Source organism: Carassius carassius, chromosome 15 (assembly GCF_963082965.1).
Source record: "Carassius carassius chromosome 15, fCarCar2.1, whole genome shotgun sequence".
NCBI lineage: Eukaryota > Metazoa > Chordata > Actinopteri > Cypriniformes > Cyprinidae > Carassius > Carassius carassius.
In genome coordinates this window covers 16082431-16108997 of record NC_081769.1, presented here as the reverse complement: position 1 = coordinate 16108997, position 26567 = coordinate 16082431, and the positions used below count along the sequence as shown (strand labels likewise).

Sequence of the window (26567 nt, the reverse complement as noted above, 5' to 3'; positions counted from 1 at the left end):
ACAGCTAACCATATTTGATTTATCTGAATGTTTATTGCCACTTTAAGAGTTTCAGTTTACATGACAAATGACTATATAACAACATGGCCAACAAGAAATGTCACAATGAACTCATTTAAATGAGTTAAATGTGATTCCTATAAGCTCGTTCTAAAATGCATTTTAGAATGTGTGATATAAATCTCATATAATTGATCACTAACTGACTAAAATACATTTGTTTGAACCTGGAGACTTGGGTGATGAAAATGAAAAGTAAGCAATATTATGAAGCTGCAGACTCGAAGCCTGCTGCATCTACAGTCCCGCATTCTCAGTCCCCTCGTTTTTTGAGATCGATACACAATGCTATCTCACGACCAATTCATAAGTATTTTACGAGGTGGCTAATAATTTGTACGACCTCACTCGTACGGTTTTATACGATTTGTCTAAACCACTGTGTCGGTTAGGTTTAGGGGTGGGGTTAGGTGTAGGTCATTCATACAAATTCATACGATTTTTGCAACTCATAAAATACGTCTAAACCCCTTTGTCGGTCAGGTTTAGGGGCGGGGTTAGGAGTAGGTCATTTGTACAAATTCATACCTCCTAAAATATGTACGAATTGCCGTGAGATTGGGTTGCAAGGGGTCTGAGAATGCGGGACTCTGGGTGCGGGACTGTAGATGCAGCAGGCTCCGAGTCTGCAGCTTCATACTACTCAAATTAAGAGGCTGGGGTAAACAGTTGGGCTTGATACTGCTTGCTGGCCAATGATGACATATATCCTGTGTGTGTGTTTTTATTTTTACAAGGTAAAGTACAAGGTGCTCCATATCCTGTTATTTTGAAAGCATGTGGGTTTCTGTCATTTGAATAATAAGTCATCCAGCCACTGTATTAACAACAGTATATTAGTGACATTGTAAGCTGCAATTATATTAAGAGTATTTTACTCATATTACTCATATTGCTTGTTCATGTATATCTTGGACCAATTAAAAATAAACTGTGGGGCAATAATTATTATGAAATAATTTCACATTATTGCCATCCTCTTGACATGACATCAGAGTCTGAAACTGCAAAAATATAAAGGATTTTAAAAAAAAGTTGAAAACACATTTTTAGGTAAGGAGGCAAAACATGATTGTTTTATAAATTAATTTGAGATGATATCAATGATGATAATGACAAAATCATTTTTTTCGACTGCAGTAATGCTACTTTAAAGTAATCAAATTTCGATTTATTTTCAGTTTATTTGAGCAAAACAGTAAACATATAGTAAAATTGAGAAATATTATTACAATTTGAATGACTAAAACATTTTTCTTACAATATTACTCTTTTAATATATTTTTGAAAATGCAGCCTTTGTGAGCATGCTTACAAAAAAAAAATTATTGGGAATAAAAATGTTTCCTGTACATTTACCATATATCAATAATATGTTTTAATGAAACTTGGAGGATTGGGATAGGGGTTTTGGCAATTATTTAGCACCAGAAAATTTTATTGCTACAATAAATTTATGTCAAAAGGTATTAGATCTTACATTAAACATTTATATTAAATTAATTTGACAAATCATTTTATTCAAAACAACACATTCCATCCAAAGTACAGTAAATTTATTAGCTTACTAGCTTTATTAGCTTATAAATTTATAGCAGACAAATATAAGCCACACAAAGGGGAAAAATCCCCTTTGCAGATGTAGAAACTAAATGTTAGTTGAACCAGTCTCCGGTCTGCCTGTGTGTGTTTATCAGTGTCAGAGGAGGTCAGGGCAGCTCATTCCCCCATGGGCCACTTCTTTTCAACGGTGCTGATGACTCATCAACCTGAGAGGAACTGAGGATCAGCGAGAGCAGCTGATTAAGAGTGTAATTGCTTTGGGTTTTCCAGCACTGTTCTAATTGGTTATTATAACTAACCCATCAATTCTTTTATCTTTAGTGGCTGATTTATAAATGGACTCTCTGAGACTTTTGACCATTAGGGAAAGACACAGTAACACGGCCCATAGACAGTTGAAAATAAGCTGTTTAACACGACAAATAACCATTATTGCACTTTCTCTGAAAAGTGCTGGCAGATCAGATAGCAACTTTCATTTACATAATACATGCATGATGAGCTCTTGAGTATATAAATGTATCTATTTATCTCCTGGAACGCAGCCTGTGTATTCATAATTTGATAACCCTTTCCAAAAACAACAATTTTACCACAGTTTCATATATGAGTCAGTTAGGAGGAGGACGCTGGCCTCAATTTGGACATGCTTAATGCGAAAATTGAGAAAATCATATTTTAGAAGGTTTTTTTTTCTATACACACTGACGTTCTTTGATTTAAAATTTTAATTAACTGCTCAGTAATAAAGGGTTAGATAGACTGTCCTCATTTTGGGAGGAATTGAAGTAACTCCAACACTCCCCCCCCCCCCCCCCCCCGTATCTCCTCTTCATTTAAAAAAATACCTTGAAATACCTTTCAAAGATATTAGACTGCAACTTATATTAGATCTAATAAAGGCAAAGTTTTAACAAAAATATCATCAAAATCACACTAGACTGCTGAGTTTTTTTATATTCAATATATAAAAGTCTCCAGTTTCCAGCAGAGCTCTAATATAGTCCTGATGTGTGGTCTGTCTTCAGTGTGTAATGGAGTGAATACGACTGAAGCTGTACAAATTATGATCGGTCAAGGTAAGAGAATCTAAAGGGATCGATAAAAGCTCAGGCAGGCAGCATGGATCATGAGCTCCTCATGGTTTCTCTCCCTCTCATACACACACAAACATAATCAGAGATTGAGTGGATGATTGATTGATATACTCACAGTTTTTGTGTTTACTGGATGAGTCTCACTAAGGGTCGGTTTACAAGAAAGAATTGTACATAGAACTTAAAAATTTTCCTTTGTGCTCTTGAAAAGTTTAATTTACAGTCGACAATGTTGTCAAAATGATCCCCGTTCACATGGATCAGTGAAAACGGTTAAAAATACTGTATTTTAAGGGTGGTGCTAGCGCAGTGGATAAGACACATGTCTTTGGTGTGAGAGACCCGGGTTCGAATCCACTGTGAGACACCAATGTGTCCCTGAGCAAGACACTTAACCCCTAGTTGCTCCAGAGGTGTGCGACCTCTGACATATGTGGCAATTGTAAGTCGCTTTGGATAAAAGCGTCAGCTAAGAGAATAAATGTAAATTTTGCATGCCATGCCAGTACACACACACACACACAAAAGGTTTTTCAGTGGTTCTTTAGGGCGGTTAAAGTGCTATATACTACCATTACCATATAAAGAACCTGTTAAGCCCCTGTTTAACTGTCTTTGAGTTTAGTTGGGAAAAGGATTTAAAAACATTAAAACATTTCCCCTATAAGGAAGTATTCCACACAGGAATGTTTGACTTCAGCAAAGCATAAAAGTGATTCAAAACAGCTTTTGCCATATTCATAGCAAAAATCTGAGACTGAAATAACACCTAAAATTTAAGGTGGAGACTGGGGTTCCTCTTAAAGTTCTATGTACATATCACTATTTGATAAAGGTGCTGTATCGCACCTTTAAAGATGAGTGCTATTTAGTACTCAAAGTTGTCCTCTATGATTACAAGCCAATTACCTGGTGCTTAAAACATTCCTCAGAGAATGTCAATGTTCTTGTTAAAGTTGTTAGCAAAAGTTGTGCAATCACAATCGATCCTGTTTTTAAATTCAGCAAATTTCAAATTTCTGCTTATCATAGCACAGAGTCTGCTTTGTTAAAGGTACCTAATGATATTTTACTTGCAGTTGATGCTGGTAAAAATGCTGTTTTAATGCTACTAGATCTTACAGCTGCATTTGATACAGTTGATCATGATGTACTTCTTTGGTGTTTAGAGCATTTGATTGGTATTAAGGGTACCGCCTTACAGTGGTTCACATCATATCTTAGAGACAGGTCCTTTTCTGTATCATTGGGCAAATTTTTCTCTTCTTCACCTCCTATTATTAGTGTTGTCCCTCAGGGTTCCATTTTGGGCCCACTCCTTTTTAACTTATATATGCTTCTATTAGGGAAATGTTTCATTTCATCTATACGCTGATGATACCCAGTTGTATATCGCATTGAAAGCTGCTGATTCCATTCAACAGTTTTTGGACTGTCTTGATGATGTCAAGAAATGGTTAAAAAATAACTTTCTCCAAATAAATGAAGCCAAAACTGAAATTATTGTTTTTGGTCAGCCGAAATTGAGAAACGGGCTTATAGATTATTGTATTTGGGCCTTCCTCGGTCAACCATTTGAAAAAGTGAAGTGACATTCAGCCAAGTATGGTGACCCATACTCAGAATTTGTGCTCTGCATTTAACCCATCCGAAATGCACACACACAGAGCAGTGAACACACACACACACACTGTGAGCACACACCCGGAGCAGTGGGCAGCCATTTATGCTGCGGCGCCCGGGGAGCAGTTGGGGGTTCGATGCCTTGCTCAAGGGCACCTAAGTCGTGGTATTGAGGGTGGAGAGAGCACTGTACATGCACTCCCCCCACCCACAATTCCTGCCGGCCCGGGACTCGAACTCACAACCTTTCAATTGGGAGTCCGACTCTCTAACCATTAGGCCACGACTTCCCAAATTTCTCGCTTCCATATGGTTCAAAATGCAGCTGCAATGATGTTAACCAGAGCAAAGAAATTTGACCATTTCACCCCGATCTTAACATCGCTCCATTGGCTCCCTGTCCATTTCAGAATTCAGTTTAAAATTATTTTGTTTGTTTTTAAAGCTCTTAATGATCAAGCCCCCTCTTATTTAAAAGATCTTATTATCCCACATTCATCCAGTAGATCCTTAATGTCTGCTGATCAGTATCTTTTATATGTCCCTCGATCACGATTAAAAACTAAGGGCACCAGAGCTTTTTCAGTTGCTGCCCCTCGCTTATGGAATCAGCTGCCACTGCCACCTTTATGCCACATAAAGGGATCGATACAACAATACTGAGGTAGGCTGTGGCATTTAACTGATGTTCAGATCCGAATGTCTCAACAAAAATCAAGAATCATCAGACCAAGAAACCTTTTCCCAATCTTCTTTGGTGAGCCTTTGTGAATTGTAGCCTCAGTTTCCTGTTCTTAACTGACAGGAGTTGCACCCGGTGTGGTGTTCTGCTGCTGTAGCCCATCTGCTGTAAGGTTGTGCATTCAGAGATGCTCTTCATACTTCATTTGTAGGATTGGTTATTTGAGTTACTTGATTTTGCCTTTTTCTCAGCTCAAACCAGTCTGGCCATTCTCCTCTGACCTCTGGCATCAACAAGGGATTTTTGCCCACAGAACTGCTGCTCACTGGATATTTTAAAATCAGTCTCTGAAATCCGTAGAGATGGTTACGCATGAAAATTCCAGTTGATGAGCAGATTTTGAAATATTCAGACCAGCCGTCTCAAATCAGTTAATTAAGTCCTTGTCACTTAAACACCCATTCTAATGTTTGAACTTAAGCAGATCTTCTTGACCATGTATACATGCCTAAATGCACCAAATTGATGTCATGTGATTGGCTGATTGGATAGATATACTTAATATGATTAAGTGTCACATGATCCTATAGAAATCATTTTAATATGCTGTTAAGAAACATTTCTTATTATTATCAGTGCTGAAAATAAGAAAAAGCATAATAAGAAATGTTTCTTGAGCACCAAATTAGTATATTAGAATAATTTTAGAAGGTGCTTTGATCAAATAAATGCATCCATTTTTTCTTTAAAAACATTTAAAATATATCATTATTCCAACACTGACTGCCAGCTATAGTGTATATATAATTACATTTGTTTTAAATAACATTCTATGGACCCATGTTGTTCTTTACTTGACCCATGAAAACCATGCTACAAGTGTCTGATCACGCTCTGTTGCTTCAAATCCAAGCAATTAAACGCTCCTTCCACTCATGCACCTGAGGGGGTTTGATCAGGGTCTTGTGTGCTATCGAACTAACCTGACCTTCTTCCAGTGATCTAATCACCCACTGTGGGTCCCGGGGGGTCCACGCAGAGTAAGAACTAAGATACAAAACACACACACAGACCCCACCTCGACTCTACTTGGCTGCTATACACATAAAATGTCCCTTTTAGTTGTTAATTTCCATGAAGCGTGAGTAAAACTCAGCACCAAGGAAGAAAGCTGGTTATCCGTGACAGCAGAAGTCATTATTCGGAAACTCATTACATACCATTCACGTGAGCAGAGCGTTAAATCGCTGGATTGGCTTGTGCAAGGCCTTCAGTATGGAGACGGATGAATGCATGCTTGATTTATGTTGGATTAGGCTGCTTGTTTGATGGTTATCTTCGTTTTGTACTGCTCACGTGTTTAAAAGTCTTTCATCTCTCTGAAGCTCCGACTTTTCAAATACAGCTCAAAAACAAAATCCCTGTACTACATTATTCATCTTAATTTGATGAATTTGCCCGAGTATGTCAGACTGAATTTGTTGGTAATTGCAAGAGGTGTTTCCATGCTATGAAATTTGAGGAAAGGCTTCTCATTCAACACTCATTTGTAAAGTCACTATTACAGACACACATGTCAGACATGAGTATCAGTGCTATTTAAGGTTCAATGCACAGTATTGCTACTACCAATGAATATGAAATCATGACTTGAAAATTATTTATTAAAATTATCTTACGTGTAGACCTAAAGATTCTACTAAAGAATATAGTCTGTCAAGAGGTCAAACACTAAAGTGTTACTGTGGCTCAAGTGGTAGAGCATTGAGTTAGCAGCATAAGGTTGTGGGTTCGATTCCCAGGGAACACATGTTAGCTAAAAAAAATGTTTGCATGAATGTACTGTAAGTCGCTTTGGATAAAAGTGTCTGCTAAATGCATATTTTTTTATTTAAAGCTATACTCTATTTTCACCATTGGACAGTTAAACAGCTAAATGGTTATCATTTGCGAAACCCTGTTTATCCTATAATTAATATTGCATTTTTATTTCAGTTGGTAGCTGTAGAAACCATTTTGAAAACTATTTTAAGTGGCAATGGTATGAAAAGAGTGATATGTTGTTATCAGTATTATACAGAAAAATCTGACAACTCAATGCTATGACTGACCAAACAAATTCAGGTATTACAGAAAGCTGTGTAATAAAAATATAAAACTATGTTTTTTTAAATCAATATGCTGCAAAGTAATGCATATTGGATCCTACCAAAAAAAGACACAGATTCTTACCTATAATAAATCATAATATTATCAGTCAATGCTTCTTATAAGCTGCCAACAATTTGACATATTTTCTTTGATCAAGATGTCTATTGAATTTGTCATGTTGTGTTAGTGAGCTCACACCCCGTGTCAAACATTCTGAGCGATCTAATTAACACATTCAAGTAATTAAAGCGCAGAGAAGCTGAAATTCAGCTTTGTGAAAGGTAACACATGAATAATGCATGGTTGTGAAAACAGTATTTATTAGGATCACTGAATAGTTAATCAGTTGGTATGAATTAATATGATTGGTGTGAAGTGTTTCAAATCTATGTGAAGGGTTTTTCAAAAGGGTTGCCTGATGTATGTTTAATTTTTACCAACCAGCATCTTCAAAAACCGTCTCTGCTCAAATGATTTATAGTTTAACACTAACCATGATCTAGACAGAAAAGCAATCAAGCTCCAGCTAAGTTCCAACTGTCTACAAATGTAGACTTAAAATGTTGGAAGTTAAATTAACTTCACAGAGGCTCAGCCCATTTCTAGCATGAGCAAAGGCGGCTAGACTAAAACTGCGTAAAAGGACTTTGTGCTGACACCACACTACAGGAACATTATGGGCAGTGAAATGATTCACTGAGGCAGCCTAAGGGATGTTTAAAATAAAATGAAAGCTCAGTGATCACCATGACAGCTTAGAGTAATTTCATAAAAGATATACTAAATTTACCAAAGATATTTAATAATAAGTCTTACAGAATTTCTGTTAAAACTGAATTCATCAGATATCTTAAAGGGATAGTTCACCCAAAAAAGAAAATTCTGTCATTAATTACTCACTCTCGTGTCATTTCAAATGCATAAGAACTTTGTTCATCTTCAGAACACAAATTAAGATATTTTTGATTAAATCTGAGACCTCTTTGACCCTGCACAGACAGCAACGCAACTGACACGTTCAAGGCCCAGAAAGGTAGTAAGGACATTGTTAAAATATTCCATGTGACATCAGTGGATCAACTGTAATTTTATGAAGCTACGAGAATATTTTTTGTGCTCAAAGAAAAAAATAACGACTTTATTGAACAATTTCTTCTCTTCTCTGTAAATCTTCGCCCCATGTTCAGGAGAATACCACAATGCATGCATGTTGCTGTTGATGCAAGTATTCTCGTAGGTTCATAAAATTACAGTTGAACCACTGATGTGGACATGGATAATTTTAATGATGTCCTTACTACCTTTCTGGGCCTTGAACGGGTCAGTTCTGCTGCTGTCTGTGCAGGATCAGAGAGCTCTCAGATTTTATCAAAAATATCTTAATTTGTGTTCTGAAGATGAACAAAGTTCTTTGGCATTTGAAACGCCATGAGGATGAAAAAATTAATAAAGGCAATTTTAATTTTGGAGTGAACTATCCCCTTTTAAATGCTTTTACTGTTTAAACAAACAAACAATGAAACAGACACAGGTGGGAAATCAATTAAGACTTTAATTATACTATTTTAAGTTTACTATATGAGCTTTAATAAATTACTCAATAAATATATCAGATCAAATACTTAATATGTTTGTTTTTTGGTTGGTTGGTTGGTCATTCGGCTTAGAAACATTAGATATTTAGGGTTACATTAAAAAAAAAAATATTTATTAGGGTTACATAAAAAAACTCATTTGAGAACAAAGTCCAGCTGTACAAATGCTGCGATTCTCCAGCACCTGTCTGCATACTGAACTCAGGGCAATATATTTGATTATCAAACACATTGTCCTTTTTACACATACACTTTCACATATAAGACTAGGACAGAATAAAGAGTTCACGTTTCACTTTCTTTGGACATTTAAATGTCTTGTTTTCCTGTGCCCTTTCTTGGAAGCATATTGCACTGAGTAATGTACTGCATTGTCCAGAGAAATGCATAAAAGCAATGGCCAGTCGAAAGGCCAAATGTTTGTTAAACAACAAAGGTAGAAGATGTTATAGGAGTACCATTAAGAAAATTTAAAGAGTAACGGTTGAGAGATGACTTCTTTAACTTGACAGTGTTTTCTGGGCAGGCTGAAAAAGCCAGCTCAATCAGCTCAAAAGCCTTTAGATTTTCTGATTTAATTACGTTAGGCTTTTTTAAAACACATTTTCTCCTAAGGTTCCAACCTAATTTGTGGTTTCAATCCCGCTGAAGGTGCATACTGGCCTCAGACCAGCATTAATTTGTACTATATTGGTGCCTAAAGGTAGCATGACTTATTCTGCCCCAAAATCTTTAGAGGATCGGTTGTTGGGTCAATGGTTTTGAGTGAACATCAGTCCCATGATGCAGTAGTCCAGACAAAGCATAACATAACTCAACACCAAATGGAAAAATGTACACCAGTATAAACAGAAACAAGTGCATTTTGATGCTTTAGGCACCTGGTGCATTGAAATTATAAATACAGAATATGCTTGTAAGCGTGTATGCGCCAACACGAACACATACACACAGATAAAGCAACCAAGAGAAGCATACTCACACATACAGGGAGCGCATACACTTCCCTGCAAATACACACAGATTGTTTGAAGCTCCCACTGCTCCACACACTTGCCACATGCCGACAGTTTGTCTGGCGCTGAAGCAAGAGGCAAATCAATGGGAAAACCCGCGTTTTTGCATAATATATTCTTTTTTCACTTTTTAAGCTTTTATAAAAAAATACAAGTCATTGTGAAAGTGTGGCGTATGTGCACATGCTCTCTGTGGATCTTTCTGTATGAGTTACCAAAGCATATCTGTTTTTCCATTTCCCTCTTTCTCTCGACATTGCGTGGAGTAGAGGTTAGCAGTCAACACCAGTCAGATCTGTTTGGTCACATCAATTGACAGAGATGAATGGATGCAAAAACAGGGGAACGTTTGAAAGGATAAGGGAGACTTCTCTTGAGGGCAGATGATTTGAAAGTTGGTTAATTTCCAATCATGCATCCAATTAGCCATACGCACATACAGGCACACACTACACCCCTTCCTCACCATTGCTCCACCATCAGGTCAAGGACCCTGTTGACGTTCAGGTCTGAGTCAAGGCCAAAATTGCTCTCTAGAAATGGGGCGGTGGGGGGCGTGAGCGGTTGCAGGCCAGAGGTCAAGGACTCCAGCCAATCAGCGGGGTCAAAATCAGGAACCTCTGACCTTCTTTTCCTGGACAGTGAGCTGGATGGTGGAGTGGTGCAGATGGGGGGAGGAGGAAGGGGAGCTGGTGTTGAACTGAGGGGTGGACCATTGCTAGGTGAGGGAGGAAGCTCTAAAAGAAGCGAAGAGCACAGAGGAGAGGACAGGAAGTTGTAGTCTCTTTGGCGCTTGGTGGACTGTGATTGGTCAGGCTGTGGGGCAGGGGAAGAGCCTGAAAGGATGGTAGTGGCTGACTGGAAGTCTGTGATCAGTGAAGAGTTATCTGAAAGATAAAAACATGATTTTATGGTGAATTCATGGTGTTTGAAATGTTAATTGGATATAACCTATTTGCAAAGTGTGAGCAGCAGTAGCCTGGCCAACCTAAAATGACAGCTTGTACCTGTTTTGCCATTAGTAAGCAATATATTTGCTTCCTCTGTCCTAAAAAGCTTCAGCTGGCTCTAGTCAAATTTCACTCACCTGAACAACTAATAGTCTCGTCCAAAATGTCATCTATGGATTGATTAGGGTCCATCTTACATGGTGAAAGAAAGAGTGGACAGGAAGTCGAACGCTTAGTGCTCATTGTTGATTAACAGCAATCAGTACATCAATAGCTGCATAACATAGGTAATTGTCAGACAGCACACAAACTCAAAAACACTCACCTGCACTCTTTGAATGGCCTCCTGTAGTTCCTCTTCCAGACTCCGAACAGTGGGTGATGCTTGTGCTGGACTGGCAGTGATTTGCATGGGCAAATCGAAGTCTTGACCAATCACATCACAAAGCTGGCAGCAGTTCACCTAATATTAGGAATAAATACAAAGAATTGCTTTCTTGTATGATGTGAAATGGTGAAATATATATATATATATATATATATATACACATAAAGTACAGACCAAAAGTTTGGACACACCTTCTCATTCAAAGAGTTTTCTTTATGTTCATGACTATGAAAATTTTAGATTCACACTGAAGGCATCAAAACTATGAATTAACACATGGAATTATATATGGAATTATATACATAACAAAAAAGTGTGAAAAACTGAAAATATGTCATATTCTATGTTCTTCAAAAAAGCCACCTTTTGCTTTGATTACTGCTTTGCACACTCTTGGCATTCTCTTGATGAGCGCAGCACCCCATCACTCTCCTTCTTGGTCAAATAGCCCTTGATGCCTTCAGTGTGACTCTACAATTTTCATAGTCATGAAAATAAAGAAAACTCTTTGAATGAGAAGGTGTGTGAAAACTTTTGGTCTGTACTGTATATATATGTGTGTGTGTGTGTGTGTGTGTGTGTGTGTGTGTGTGTATATGTACATTGTTGTTGTATTTGCCTGTATATGATGGTTAAATATGTTTCGAAGCATGGCTGCTGCACAGCAAAATCTCCAGTGTTAATTTAACACTCTGAGTGTGGACTCATATAAACTCTGAAGCAGTGTTAAAAGTAACACTGAAGCAGAGTTGAAGTTAATGAGATAATTAAGAAGTTAATTGAGTTATGATTGACCATTATTGAAGACACCTGATGTTAACAAGTAGAATCAACAAACAAGAAAATCACAATTTGTGTGTCACCATTATAGTGGTTAGTGTTTGTTTTAGTTGGGATCTTGGCTTGTGACTTTTTAGTTTAAAAATTAGCTTGGCAGGTCAAGAGCAAAAGTCATCGGGTGGTGATGATTATGTTTTAATGTAAACGTTGTTTGACCTGAATCACTGAACTCATTTACAGTTTTTTCTCTCAGTACAGCTTCCGTTATTGATTGTAATAGCTTTGATTCTACAATGAAGGAGTCTGTATTTTCTATACATTTTGTAGGCATCTCCAGCAACCGATTCTGATTTTTTTGTATTATTATTATTAAAGATTTTTTATTTTAGGCACACACAGATAAAAAGAATCAGCGCATGAATCTCAACAATGGTGACAAACAGCATATTCAGATAAACAGATCTACTCTGAACATCACAAAACTAGATACTAAAAATTCACATAAAAACAGCAAAAATAAAATATAGTTAGAATAAAAAGTTTCAAAGACAATTCAGCTCATAATTTATTCATGCCGCAATGCATGATGGGAGCCATGGATGAGTTTTTATTGGCTACAACATGCTTTTTTGATTGTCACCATTGTTGTGATGCTCATGCTGATTCTTGATGTCTGTGTGTCTAAAATAAAGAATTCTTTCTTTATATAGAACTAACTTTTAAAAACATATTATGCTAAAAATACTGGATCTCTTTTTTTTCGCCTAATTTATGCGTACAATAAAGAAAGCCCAACTCAGGCATTCAGGTCAATCCATGACAACTAGGTCAAAACACAATCAATACCACATGATTGCCTTTGCTCCGGTCTGCCTGTATGTTATAAGTTAGTTGCCACAACCATACAAAATCTGAAGTTGATAACTGAAGGGTCAAGATCCCAACTAAAGCAAACACTGTCCACTATAATGGTGACACACAAATTATGATTTTCTTGTTTGTTGATCTTGCTTGTTAACATCAGGTGTCTTCAATAATGGTCAATCATAACTCAAGTAACTTCTTAATTATCTCATTAACTTCAACTCTGCTTCAGTGTTATTTTTAACACTGCTTCAGAGTTTATATGAGTCCACAGTCAGAGTGTTAAATTAACACTGGAGATTTTGCTGTGTGGCTTGAGCTGGTTTAAGCTGCTCCTTAGTTGGTCATGAGCAGGTTTAAACTGGTCCTAAGCTGGTTATAAGCTGGTTATGAGCCGGTCCTTAGCAGGAGCTAGTTGCTTAGGACCAGTCTAAGACCAGCACATAACAAGCTTAAACTACCTTATAACCACCTGCCATTCTTCAAAACATACCCAACCAACATATGCATGTTTTTTTTTTGTTTTTTCAACAGGGTGGTCTAATATCACCCATAGTTTCTTGAACAATAAGATACCTTGATACAGCATGATGCAATTTAATAATGTAGGTCCCCATTCTGTCTTACTAAATACTCAAAGTACATACTTTTCCATCACCAGCACAGTACGAAAAGAGCAGTTCCTGTCCACCTGTGTCTGGTTTCCCTCTGGTGCATCCTGTCTCCTGTTGCAGGAAGGGATGAAGGGAACTTTCACACAGCTGGAGGAAACAGAAGAAATGAAATAGTACATTAAATGCTAAAAGTACTTGTAACTAAATAGAGCCACCACAAAAAAAGAAAATAAAAAGTTCCAAAATTAAGAAATGCTACAAATTCCAAAAACTTCACCTCTTAGCCAAGTATTCAAACACACCTGAGTGTCCTTTGCTCCTCCTCTTGGTCTGCTCCTCATCCTCTCTCTCATTTCCAGCTCCACACTAAGTTCATCTACTGCCTGGCCTGGCCTCCAAGTAGTACCAGAGGGCATTGGAGGGGAGGATCTATGTAAGTTTGGGCTGGAGCCAGCAGATGAAGGAGAAGTGAGGTAACTATCACTACCTAGGCTTTGCTCTGCTAAACCCGAAGGGTTGATGTACATTGGTGCAGGGTTGGCGGAGGGGTCTAAGCTGGTAGGGAGTTGTTTGAGGCTGGCAGGGTGGGTTGACTCTAGCTTGGCCCCTAGCTGGCAAAGCGGCGCAGGTGTTAATGAGGGACGAGGCATCTGGAAAGGACGAAGTCTCTCTAATAATGCAGGCTTAGTGCCAGAAACTGGGAGTCCACGTTTCCGCAACTGCTGCCGAAGAACTGACACCTGAGAAGGAGAAGAAATAAATTCAATGTTTTGTACAAAGGTTGTTCTTACAAACAGTTTATGATAACCAGAAAATCTAAAGCAGGGGTATCCACACCTACTCCTGGAATGCCCCTGTCCTGCAGAGTTTAGTTCCAACCCTAATCAAACACACTTGAACTCGGTAATCAAGGTGTTCAGGATTACAGTTGTGTCTGAGAGCTGAAAAGTAAGGAGGTAGGAAGGCAAAAAGGCATATCTAAAAACAATTTATTGTGATATCCTCTCTACTGCAGTCCCTTCAGTTTTCGGAAGTATCTTTATGTGCAAGTCATTGTCTGATAGGAAAGCTAAGACAACAATTAAGTCGCCTAAGCATTCGGATGTAGCCTACTTAAAAATAACAGGCAGGTGTGTTGGAATTGAAATCTGCAGAAAAAGTAAACCTCCAAGAGTAGATTTGGACACCCCTGATCTAGAGTGAGTCATCTTAATGAGATTCTTACTGTTAAGTCATCAAGGTTTAAGGGCAGTAACTCTGCCTGGTGGATGGGACTTGTATCAGGAGTAGACGGGTTTGTTGATGGTGTTCCAGATTTAGGGGAACTTTGAGGCGTAGTTCCAGAAATCTTCAGATGATTCTCACTATTGTTTGGATGTATAATAGGAGTATAAAAATTAGTCTTTTGGGATAACTATCTTTAAGTAGATTTTTACCATTTAGATCACAGACTAGCATCTCTAAAGCCAGGTTTGCACTGTACAATTTTAACTATGATTTTGCTGCCTGGGGATAAATGTCATGATCGCAAAAGATTTATCATTATAGTGTAAAACTATCAGTCTTTCATCACACAGGACTGGATTGCACTACTCAACTGTAGCCCTGACTTTCGCCTCGATTTGCAGTTGAGGTAAGTCTGTGCTAGTTGTCTCCCATTAGAGCCAGCCTGGAGATTTTTGGAGTTCAAGTGTTGGGAGTTGATTTCACAATTTATTTGATGTTTACAGACTAATATTTTACCATCAGACTATGATGCCAGAGCTGCACCATCAACTATGGCAGGCAGCTTCTCTACATCCATATTTGTTTACATCTTATTTGTTATGCATCTACTTTCAATAGGAAGGCATATGTTTCAGAGTGAGGTTGTTGTGATTGGAACAACCTGTGTAATCTCATCTACCTGGGGGATCAACTGAGTAAAATATACATTACAGACATAAAAGAATGATGTTCTTGATGTGCCATGGCTTTTTCTTAAAATGTCAATGTGATAATACCTGAATCTGCAAAAACTTTACACGTGAACCCGGACTTAGTTGTACTAACCATGTTTACTTCTTTAGTGCTTTGTTTGGAGGTTTACCTGTTTGTCACAGGGGGCTGTTGTTGCTGGTTAAGAATTTGTAGTTGTAAGAACACCTGCTGTTGTTGCAAGAGGTGGGAGTGAGAGGAGTCAGTGGGCGGAGACCGACTACTATTATTCTTTTGTGAAGCACTTCCTGCTCCGCTTCCAGTCCCAGTCCTTTGATCTGGGGGAATGTACTGATGATATTTCAACTTCCTCATTTTAGGTTTTGAATCGCGAGGCTTTCGTGGCCGCGGAGGGCGGGATGAAGTTAAGGACCCACCCAGAATGGAATGAGAAGGTGGAGCTGAAGGCTGTGCTGTCTTGAGGCATACGAAGAGAGAATGGGAGCAATATAATTTAGAAAAATGACATGAGCAAGTGGATGAGAGAAATAATGAGGAATTAAATGTGGCGATGAGTTAATCAAATCATTTATTCACATCTCTGTGTGAGTGCGTATCTTTGGCAGCAGTGCTGGTGTCTGGGAGGGCATGTACATCCCCTTGGGTCTCCCAGTTGTTGATATGGAGTTTGACCCTGTTACAGTCATGGTCATTGGTTGGCTGATGCCCTCGGTTCCCGGGAGCAATGCCAATCTACACTGCTTTTAAAAGATGAGTTGATTTTGGTGAAAATTCGAAAACCACAATTTTCCAGCTTTCTAACATGAATGTAAACGTGTAATGCATAATGTCTTCGTTACTAGTAGCACAGGACAGATGGTACTCAATCTCATATCACTGACTAACCCAATGCTGCTGCTGTATGTTTGGCTGGTAGCAATGCTTATATAAACAGAGAAATATTTTGATAGTGCCACATTGTTCACAAAATTGCTCACTACTTTTTTAAACTGAAAAAAAAGAGGCAGCTGACGTTAATGAAATAATTTGCAGCTTTAAATAACAGACTAATTCCAGTTCAACAATAAGTTGAGAACAAGACACATTAAAAACATAAATATACTTGATTGAATTAAATTAATTGAAAAGTGTAGTGTAGTAGTAGTAATATTATGTTTGTGGTCATAATGACGACAGTAGATCACACAAATAGAAGCTATTTAGCACTCACACTACATGCGCACTGCGCCCGAGTCCAACTGGACCGTGCTATGGCCCATCTCTTCCAACCAGGCCAGGTACGTCTAAACGAACCGTGCCCAAGTGGAAGTCTGGAGCGATGGGTTTTAGTGTTCAAACGCACTCAGGCTTGGTTAAGATTGCCTAGTGTGAGCACACCCTGATATTGTGTAGGTGTTTTATGCCTCTTATACCTGTACACTGTTTGGGCTGATGGGCGTAGCAACAGATGACACATCACTAAGCGATTGGTCACCTCCTTGCCCAGGTGATGATGATAAGCCAGGAGACTGGTGCATCCCGAGTTGCTCGGGAGATGCAGAGGCAGACGAGTAGTTGTCATCTTCAAAGACATCTGATGGCAATGAAGCAGCTGAGGCAAAGGAAAATAAAAAATGTTGGCTTTTCTGAACAATTCTCTATGTAAGTTAAATGCTGCTATTTGTGGAAATGTGTAACTGTAATGCAAGGTTTGTTTAAACAATGATACCTTGTGAGAAGTATTCATTTATAAGTTACAAGCAAAGTGGGAGGAAGAGACGGGGCCAGATTGAAAATGTCCACAAGCGTAAGGGATAGTTCAGCCAAAAATTTAAATTTTGCCATACTCACCCTAATGTCATTCCAAAGAAGAGAAGAAATTGTTGAATGAAGTAATTATTTTTGTTTTCTGTGCACACACACACAAAAAATGGTTCTGGTATCTACATAAAATTAATGGTTAAACCACTGATGAAAGTAGATAATTGAAACTTTATCTGTAATAGCAATGCATATATATATATATATATATATATATATATATATATATATATATATATATATATATATATATATATATATATATATATATATATATATATATATATATATATATATATATATATTAAACCTCTAAATTAATATATATATTAATTTATTATGACTTTTAAATTATGTTACATATAATACTACTTAACCCAAACTATAAACTGTGAAATTTAATTTCTTTTTTGTTTTTGTTGGCTTATGTTTACAAAATAACCACTTAGCATACAAGTTTAGCATGTATCGCTAACTAATTAACCTTCTAGCTTAGCCTTTACTCTGAAATATTCCATGTTTTGTTTTTGCAATTTTTATATACTGTCTCTTTGTTACTGTTCATTTACCTCTGTCTGGTGTTTTAACTGTATATCTGTATATACAGGTATATATATACTGTCACACAAATAGCTGAACCGTGTAAATTCTGCTAACATTATTTAATTTTCTGTTTAAAAAGCAACCATGTTACAATTACAAGAATTTATATATGAATAAATATAAAATAAAAAAGTATAAAAAAATATAGTAATAAGTAGTAATAAACTATAAGAGCGTGTTTGTCTGTGCGTGCTTGTGTGTTTGTTCGTCTATGTATATAAAATATTTAGCTTAAGTTTGTGCTTAGTTTGTGAGGCATCGTTTTCAGTTATTTTCAAGGACTCACTGTTCTCTAGAGGCAGAATATGCCTCTGCAAGAGTTCAAGTGGTCCAGGCTGACTCTGGATTTTCTTACTCAGATCCTCAGCCAGACGGGCCTTCTTTTGCCTGTGAGCTCCTCTATAACTCCTGTCTGTGAGCGAGAGACATACGTAAAGAGAAAGTGAGAACGAGAAACTAGAATCAGAGAGAGAACAAAATGAATAGTGAAAGATGGGGAATGTGAATGGCAGATCAATTGCTCTGCTTTATAATAAGAGAGGAGAAGAGGATGAATATTTTAAAGACATATATTCATTCATACAGAAAGCTACTGATAATAAGTGCATAAGGACCTTCAGTTGAATGACTTTGCAAACACAAAGAGCTGTTTGATGAATGGGGACTGATGGATGTGTGCATGGCTAAAGGACAGACCGCTCATTCCAGCTTTAAAGCTTTAAGGTTACAGCTCTGTTCAGTACTGGTACTGGGATATTCTTTTAAGACTGAAGGTCAGGAGGAACTATTGGCAAACTCTCAATGGCCATGGATCATGCATCACCTGGGTCAGTTTGAGCAGTCAGACCACTAGGGGGCGACTTCTGAGTGGGAACATCTTCAGTCTGATGCTGCAATGAGAAACAGCCCAGTCAAATCAACATCAGCAAATGTCAACAAAAACAGCAAACCTTAATGTCTCCAATAGTTACTGAAAGATAGCACAAAGGTGAAAAAACAAAACAATAAAAAAACGATTGGATGGTAATATTCTCCTGTAAGACCATTTTTCCCTCCTGACAGTAATTATCTTGAACCAGCTGCTGTTTACTGTCTTACTAAACATAATTAACAGTGCTAACAGTGTTTCACGGCTAATACTAATAGTTTACGACAGTAACTAGACATGTAATTACAAACATTAAATTATGCTAAAGAGGTTGAAGACCCACTCCTGTCAGTTATCAGACTGTTTTGGCATCACTGAGTAGTTTGCTTATCTACACTGGCACCCTGTTTCACGTCAGTCTGTTTTCAGATAAACCAAAGGCACACACATACTGTTACTGGAGTGTGTCAAGAGAGGAATCTATTCGATCCAACCCTAGTATGTTTTATTCTGGAACTCCTCCTTCCTTCCTAATTAATTAGTTGTTTCAAGGAGACATTTATTTTAGGTTTTGGTTGCTGCTAGCTCTATATTTTACTATTTCTCCATGGACACAGATAGATAATGACTCACCAAACCACTGCTGGCTTCTTTCTCCCTAACTTTATCAGGGACGGAGGCCTTTGTACCTATAAAGGACAGAGAATGGGAGAATAAACAAAAGGAGGAGACAAGCTGTCATAAAGCTAATATGTAGAGATGAAATGCATAAACAGAGCAATCACGCTGGTTTGAAAAATGTGAATCAAATATAATATGATTTTCCTGCCCCGTAAAGGGAAATTTCATAGACTGCCTGTGGCTAAGCACAATCAAAATAAACACACACAGACTCACCAGACTCTGCATTAAGTTCATTCTGCTGTCTGCGGTTCTGTATTCTCAACTGCAGAACTGAAAATACGGTATATGTATTATTATGCACCGAAAACAATATTTACAATCCTTTTTGTATTGCAGAAAACTCTCAAGCCTGAGTTTCCCACCTTAAGGAAAGTGCAGATTTTCTCTGTGAATCATATAGCTTAATTTATGACTGTAAACCCAATATATTACAAGTAAATTTCACCATTCTGATGATCATAAATGATAGATATGAATTAGGCACTTCAAACTTACATTGTTCACCAACACTGTTTGTGACACTTATAAAGAAGTTTTACACTTCTTCACAAACATAAAAATGCTTGAACCAGCAGGTGAATTACAGCTAGGTCAGAGGTGGGAGGAGTCATGAGGTATGGTGGCTTATCCCATGATGCACCTCTGTGCTGAGTTTTGAGATCTGAGAGTGGACGTGAGAGGAAGTGGGGGGGGGGTAACTATTTATCCCTCTGAATGTCTATTTCTGTCACCTTCCCATCCCCCATCCAGCTGTCCTGCTCTCTCGCTCTCTCTCTCTCTTTCTCGGTCTTTCACTCCCTCTCTCGCTGTCAGTCGTGCTAAGTAAATTCTTCCTGATTTTACTTTACTCTGGAAGAGAATGACTTGCTGAGTGGCATCAAACCAAATCAGGTTAGAATACTGGGATAAAAAATTCACTGAGTGTCACAGCAACTTATAGTAATGACAATGACTGGTGTGCTCTGACAACATAATTGCATAGATGCATAATGATAGTTCAAGTGATATACTACTTACTGTACCACCTGTATATCACTATCAAAAATGGCTAGATTATATACATATTAAAAACAACCTAATATATATTTAACGTTTTAAATTCAATTAGTTTTGTATTTCTTATATCCCTTGCTGTACTAGATTGTACTATTCTATACAATGTTTGAAATTTGTTATTGCTACCACGTCTTATGTTACTTCCCTCATGATGAATCATGCATGTTCTCAGAAATATCCTCATATTTTAATATTTTCTAAATTCACTGTATAATCTGGGAAAATTTCCAACATATAATCTAATCATGTACAATGAAGAAAAGTTACACTAAAATGAACAAACCAAGAACAACCAAATACTAAAATATTCTGAAGTTCAACACTTCACTCAAACCATTAACTGCATATTTGATCCCAGCATTTTGATATTGAGTAAAGCTATTTTGGGCAGAAATGAGAGAATTAATATGTAATTTGGGCTAAATATGTATTACCATAGCATAAGTCCTGGCATCTTTCAGCAGTTCCTTTTGCAGTATTTCTCTACATTAAAAAGTGCGATTTTACTCCATTCTCAGCTACTGAACTCTTTCAAAGTGATTGTTGGCTTCTCTGTAGCTTCTGTAAGTATCCTTATTATTTGTGCAGAAAGTTTAGAGGTTGACCTTTTCTAAGGCAGAGTCTGGGCAGTGTGATGAAGCCTCCGTTTCCTGATAATTGAGCCAAAAGTGTCCCTGTGTCCCCTGAGATACCCAGACTCTTGGATATGGTTTTGTACCCTTTTTCTAATTTATGCATTTGTTTTACATTATCACTGAAATCTTAGAAATGTTTTTGACTATTCTTTTTAACAGCTTGCCTTTTGGATTCACAACCTGAATAATATAATAATAATATCTGTGTGTGGGGGGGGGGGTTCATTTAATCCTGAAAGAAGAAAAAAATCTGCAATACGGCTGCCACAGAGACCAGGGTTATTTCTCAGGATAGCTATTCAGTTGATATCTTTCAGATTTGTTGGAGTGTGATATTAAAAAAGAACAAACAATCAAATACAATTTTAAATCAAATCGAATTTTTCAAACAAACTTCAGTGTTTAGAAATTAAAACAACACAGGGTAAGATTTAAGTATATATCTTTTTGTATATATTGACTACTATATATTGATTTTCTAAAAAGTCTGTATTCTTATAAAATCATCATTAAATACAAATACAAGAAGATGCATTATATCTTGCAAAAAAAATAGACACAGACTGTAAAGAAATAATGAAAAAGATATAATTTTATAGATATATAATAATTTAAATATGTCTGTTTCATAAACATAGATTTATACATATAAATATTGGCAAATTACCTCAGTTTTGTTTATGTTGATGAATTGTTAAAGCATAAAGACTAATTTAAAGCCCATATGAAATAATTGAATTGAATAATTGTTTTCCAAATTCTGTTTTATTAATTTACTCTTTGTTTACACCATGGATTTGTCAGACAGGCAGCCATCTTTGTCTATCCAAGGTCACAGCTGATTTCAGAATCAGTACCAGAGCAGAACAAGATTGCATTACATTTTCCTTGCTGTCTATGGATGTGATCTTCCTTTTAAAAATGTCAGTCCCTTTTTTTAATACTTTTTGAACTGTTTTAAAAAAGTGTCAATTCAATGCATTTTTGATGGCAGATTCTTGTCAGTACCAGAGAGTGCTGCTGGACATTTGTCTGAGAATCTTGCCAGCAGGATGTTTATAGGGAACCCAAGAAGAGAGGGCAGCGCTTTTGAAGGGGTTCCAACCACAGATGGGAACCAACAAAGACAATCTGTCCACTGTCCACATGTCCTTCAGGGAGGACCGTTTTGCCGGCCACATTTGTACAATATGGGGAAGTATGAGATATTGTGGAACCTCGTGAAGATGGGTTGGTTGGTAAAATTTGGAGGTCCATATCATATCAGCCATTCAGAATTCATTAGCGAATACTTTTAAATTCCAATGATAATCAATTGAAATTCATATAAACTGAATTAGCAGTTAATGTTGGGGAAAATGCAAAGTTCTGGCATGAAACTCTAGATGGCGCAGTCCAATAGATCTAACTCAGTATGACATAATGACATCATTATCACATGAAACAGCTGACTGGTTCTCTCGTGTATTGGTAGCCAATGAGCTGGCTGTTAAACATTAAAATACTTGGCTAGTGTTAGCTGTAGCAGTAGCAGCGTCTTCCCCAGCACCACCTGTATAGATCAGTATTTTTTACATGCTCACAGCAGCATGTTGTGGATGTTACTTTTAGTCACCTAAGCTAGACTTGAACATTTTTCATAACAAAAAACCCAAAGTTTATATTTTTGGCAACTGTACAGGCCCTTTCACAACAAAGGTGAAACTAATAAGCCTTAACCTGATGGAAGTGCTTCTGCCTCTGCTACTCCCCATTTCTCTCAACACGGGGCCAGGAGAGGTGTCAGTGACTAATTTGGAAAACAAAGAAACTTGCAATAACTTTCTTATAAATTTCAAAGTAATGCGTAACTTTACTTGTTACTTAAAAAGTAATCTGATTATGTAACTTAACTTAATTGCAATGCATTACCCCGAACAGAACACTGGTCATGACTCACTTTTTAATAGAGCTGCATTTCATCTAAATATCAGTTTCATTCTATGTATTCAAGCAACCACCCTCATCTTTTGCCAGCTGCTCTGTAAGACCAGCTACATTCACCTAGGTTTCCAACGCTGCACAGATTTTCAGACTCCATCATCAAAATAGCCACTAGGAGCATCATCAGGACTCACATCACCAACCAGAGTGGACAGACAGCTACACATATAGGCTTTCAAAACCAGCTTGAATACAGATTGTGATCCTTCCTTTGTTCTTACCTGAGCGAAACTTATTGCGGATGAGCAGTGACCTCTCAGACGCCAGCAAGGTCATATTGGAGAGACAGCAGGGGAAGAAGGGGTGGGGGCTTTAAAGATACGTCTTCCTCCTGCAGGGCAGATACTTATGATGGTTTCTAATGCCCTTTCCTCTCACTGAAGAAAAGGAAAGCAAAGGGGAGTCACAGCAGGCCTGAACGTATCCTATTTGCCATCAAGACAGAGAGGGAAAAACACAGGAACACAAGCAACTGGTGTTGTCTGTGTATGACTGACAGAAACAAGAGGAATCCGAATCTAACACTATTCTGCTATACTAAGAGGCAGTAAACAGCACCACTTAATAAAACACAGCAGATTTCCTTTTTTTCTTTATGCAATGAATAGTGACTAGAGCTTTCAAGCTTTAAACAGAAAGCAGAAACACCATACAAGTGGCCCTTGCACTGTATTACAAGCCTTCTGAAGCCATGTGATTTTTACGGTTTAAGAAAAAGAAAATTTTTGAAGTCGTAAATCAAGAAAACAATGTCCACCCTAGCAGTCCATGGCACGATTCATAAACAAATCATTCTTTTGAGCCAGACTGATTCACAATGAGTTGTCCATGAATCAGAGTTCAACAGAGGATTGAATAATGGTCCATTTTGGTCTGTTCCACAAACAAAGCTATCACACGGCTTTAAAAAACTTGGAATACAGTGCAGATGAGATGAGATATGCAATACTTATATAGTGCTTTCAAACCCTTTTTGAAGCTTTAAATTGTTAGTTCACACAAAAATGAAAATTCTCATTTTTCTTTCATGTCGTCCCATATGCACAAGAATTTGGTTCATCTGATTCATAAGGATTACTTTGACTCATAAGGATTACTTCTTGAAGTGTTACAGTTTTAGTGGAAAATAACATTTGGGTGGGTGTGTTTGTGTGTGTGTGTTCCACAGAAAGTCATACAGGTTTGAAACAACATGAGGGTGAGTAAATAATGATACAGTTTTAATTTTTGGATGAACTATCTTTTTTAAACTATTCAAGTGGGAGGGATTTTTGCTCAACTAGCCAAGGATAAAGTGGCCTGTTGGAGCAGATGAGAGTGAGTGTATGTACAGAGGCTTGAGTTACAGAAATAATTGGTTTTATATATGTGCCCTAGAGCTGGATTTCAAGTACTTCAATGTTTTTTCAAACTGTACATCTCTCTTCAGTGATAATCAGAACTGCACCCACTGACTACAAGTACTGAAGCAACAAATTGGCCTTAGATGAAGATCACAGAAACTTCTAGTGTCAGAGTCTTTACAGACATAAGCACCCAGATGCCTTCACAAAAGAACATATATATTCATAGATAAATGTATAAACACAATAGGATAAATGGAAATGAATACTCACAGTCAGACTGAACTCCCCCGAGTTTTGTCAGAGTGGCGTTGAACAGAGATTAAAGTGGAGAGAGAGAGAGATTTGTGATCGCGGTGGAGAACGAGGGCAGAACTTGATGCACGTTAAACCGAAGCAAAGCTCAATGACAAGGTTGTTCCTTATCTTCTTATCGCCTGTTTGTTAATTCCCTTCCACAGGTGAATCTAGGGAGAAAAGGGCCCTCTGTTTCTTCCTCTTTTCTTCCACGCAGAATTCACCCTGTACACCTCTCTCTCTCTCTCTCTCTACCCCCACACAGAGGAGTTGAGCCAACTGTGTTGGGCTATCAAAAGAGCACCCTGACACCCTGCCCCTACCCCCTCAGAATCCTCACACACACACATTTGCTGATAGATTCATTGGGGGTGACACTACTGGGTGGGTAACTTGCGGTGTTCCCTATATCCTCTTTATCTCTATCTCAGGGGTGACAATGCCAGACCTTCCCCAAAAGGTACCTGTAGAAGTTTGTAAAAGCTGGTGACGTTCAGCAGCTCATCATATACTGTATAGAAGCTAGAAAAAAACTCTGCTGGATCTGAAAGGAACTGTATTTCACTGCCTTCAATTTTACATTTTTACACAAAACATTTTTTTTTAATTGTGGTTGAGATGCATGTATTTTAATAAGGTGAGGTATGGAATGCATTAGCACATACACACATACACATGAAAAAAATCTCTACTACTCTACTCTCTAAAAATTCTCTACTTTTATCTATAAAGATACATATGACAACATGCCACAGTAGCCAATGAATTCAATTTAAATCCACAAACATGCAAATATATTTGCTTATGAGTAAGTGACAGGGGCTGGGGGGAATGGAGGGGGTTGGGAAAGGGAGGTCATTACTGCACCACCTGTTTGGTGGCTTTGACAGACAGGTTGGTGTGTGCTGCTGTATCAGCAGGTCAGAGACTGACAGCGAGAGATACAAGAGACGGAAAAATGGCAAAATGGTCCAAAACAAGAGATACAAGTTGAATGCACAACAACATGGCTGAGACAGACATGAAAAAGATAGAAGAGAGACACAGGAATTCTGATCATGGCAGCACTGAGCAGCTGGTAAAGCCAGTATTAGCCATCTAAATTGTCTCAACCTTGCAACTGAATATAACTATAGGAACCATTATGAGCATGAAGACTGTGAATGACAACATTGAAAAAAATGGATCCCCTTATTATGTGTGACTTACAATTGATGTCATGAGGTACTAAAGGGGGAAAAGTGATTCCACTGAGCCCCCCTTTTGGGAACCTCTCTATGATTAGCACCTGTTACTGTCCATCTTTGTCACTCGCTTGTCATCCCTCCCTACTCACCTCAATTAGCTTGTGTCATTTTGTGTCACAGCATGAGTAGCTTAACTGAAACAACAACACATGCTATGGGCCTACATTCTAATGATGCCATGTTTCTCATTGGCTTTGATAGATGCAAGAAAGAATGTCAAAATGACAAATATCTGTGCACACAAGGTGGGAACCTCTATCATCTCATGCCATTCTTCAGGCAATTGATGTGCAGAAAATAGGTTAAAACTGCTAATCTTGTCAAAACTATCATTACAAAATGATTCCGCTAATCTGCATTAAATAAATATGAAACATTCCAAAAGCAGTGAAGTCTGCGCCAATAGTCACGTGGGCAGAGGGGTGACATTTAGTGCTATTGTGCTTCAGGCATCCCGAGTTCGAGTCCCAGCTTTCAGGCCTTACCTTATCCCATCACCCTTTCTCTTCCTGTCTGTATTACTGTTCTGTCCTAATTAAGGTAATAAACAAAAATGCATTTAAAAAACAAACAAAAAAAAAACAGTGCAAAATGGACTTTAGGACACTTTTTTTTAAACAATGTACATCAAATACACATTACCAGAATTGTGTATTGTACACGTGTAAACAGGGATATGCTTAAAAATCAAACATTAACGTACAGTATTAACAATCTGCAGTACTATTTA

General features: G+C 37.7%; 1 protein-coding gene across 3 annotated transcripts; it reads right to left on the bottom strand.

Annotated features, from left to right (window-relative positions):
- Positions 1-9930: 9930 nt before the first annotated feature.
- LOC132158244 (myocardin-like) lies at positions 9931-24858 on the bottom strand. 3 transcript variants are annotated; one of them, XM_059567576.1, is made up of 16 exons: positions 24567-24858; positions 23172-23327; positions 19490-19546; positions 19226-19281; positions 18548-18614; positions 18011-18136; positions 16734-16912; positions 15911-16061; positions 15473-15770; positions 14609-14747; positions 13950-14123; positions 13686-13898; positions 13417-13530; positions 11063-11200; positions 10875-10929; positions 9931-10674 (listed from the first exon to the last, which is right to left on the bottom strand). In XM_059567576.1, exons 2-16 carry the CDS (start codon positions 23224-23226, stop codon positions 10250-10252), a joined length of 2247 nt encoding a protein of 748 aa, XP_059423559.1. In that variant the 5' UTR covers positions 23227-23327; positions 24567-24858; the 3' UTR covers positions 9931-10249. The 3 variants fall into 3 exon arrangements, with proteins under 3 accessions (XP_059423559.1, XP_059423557.1, XP_059423558.1); XM_059567574.1 differs by having other exon boundaries at positions 13686-14123; XM_059567575.1 differs by having other exon boundaries at positions 13686-14123; positions 15911-16058.
- Between the last annotated feature and the right edge of the window lie 1709 nt (positions 24859-26567).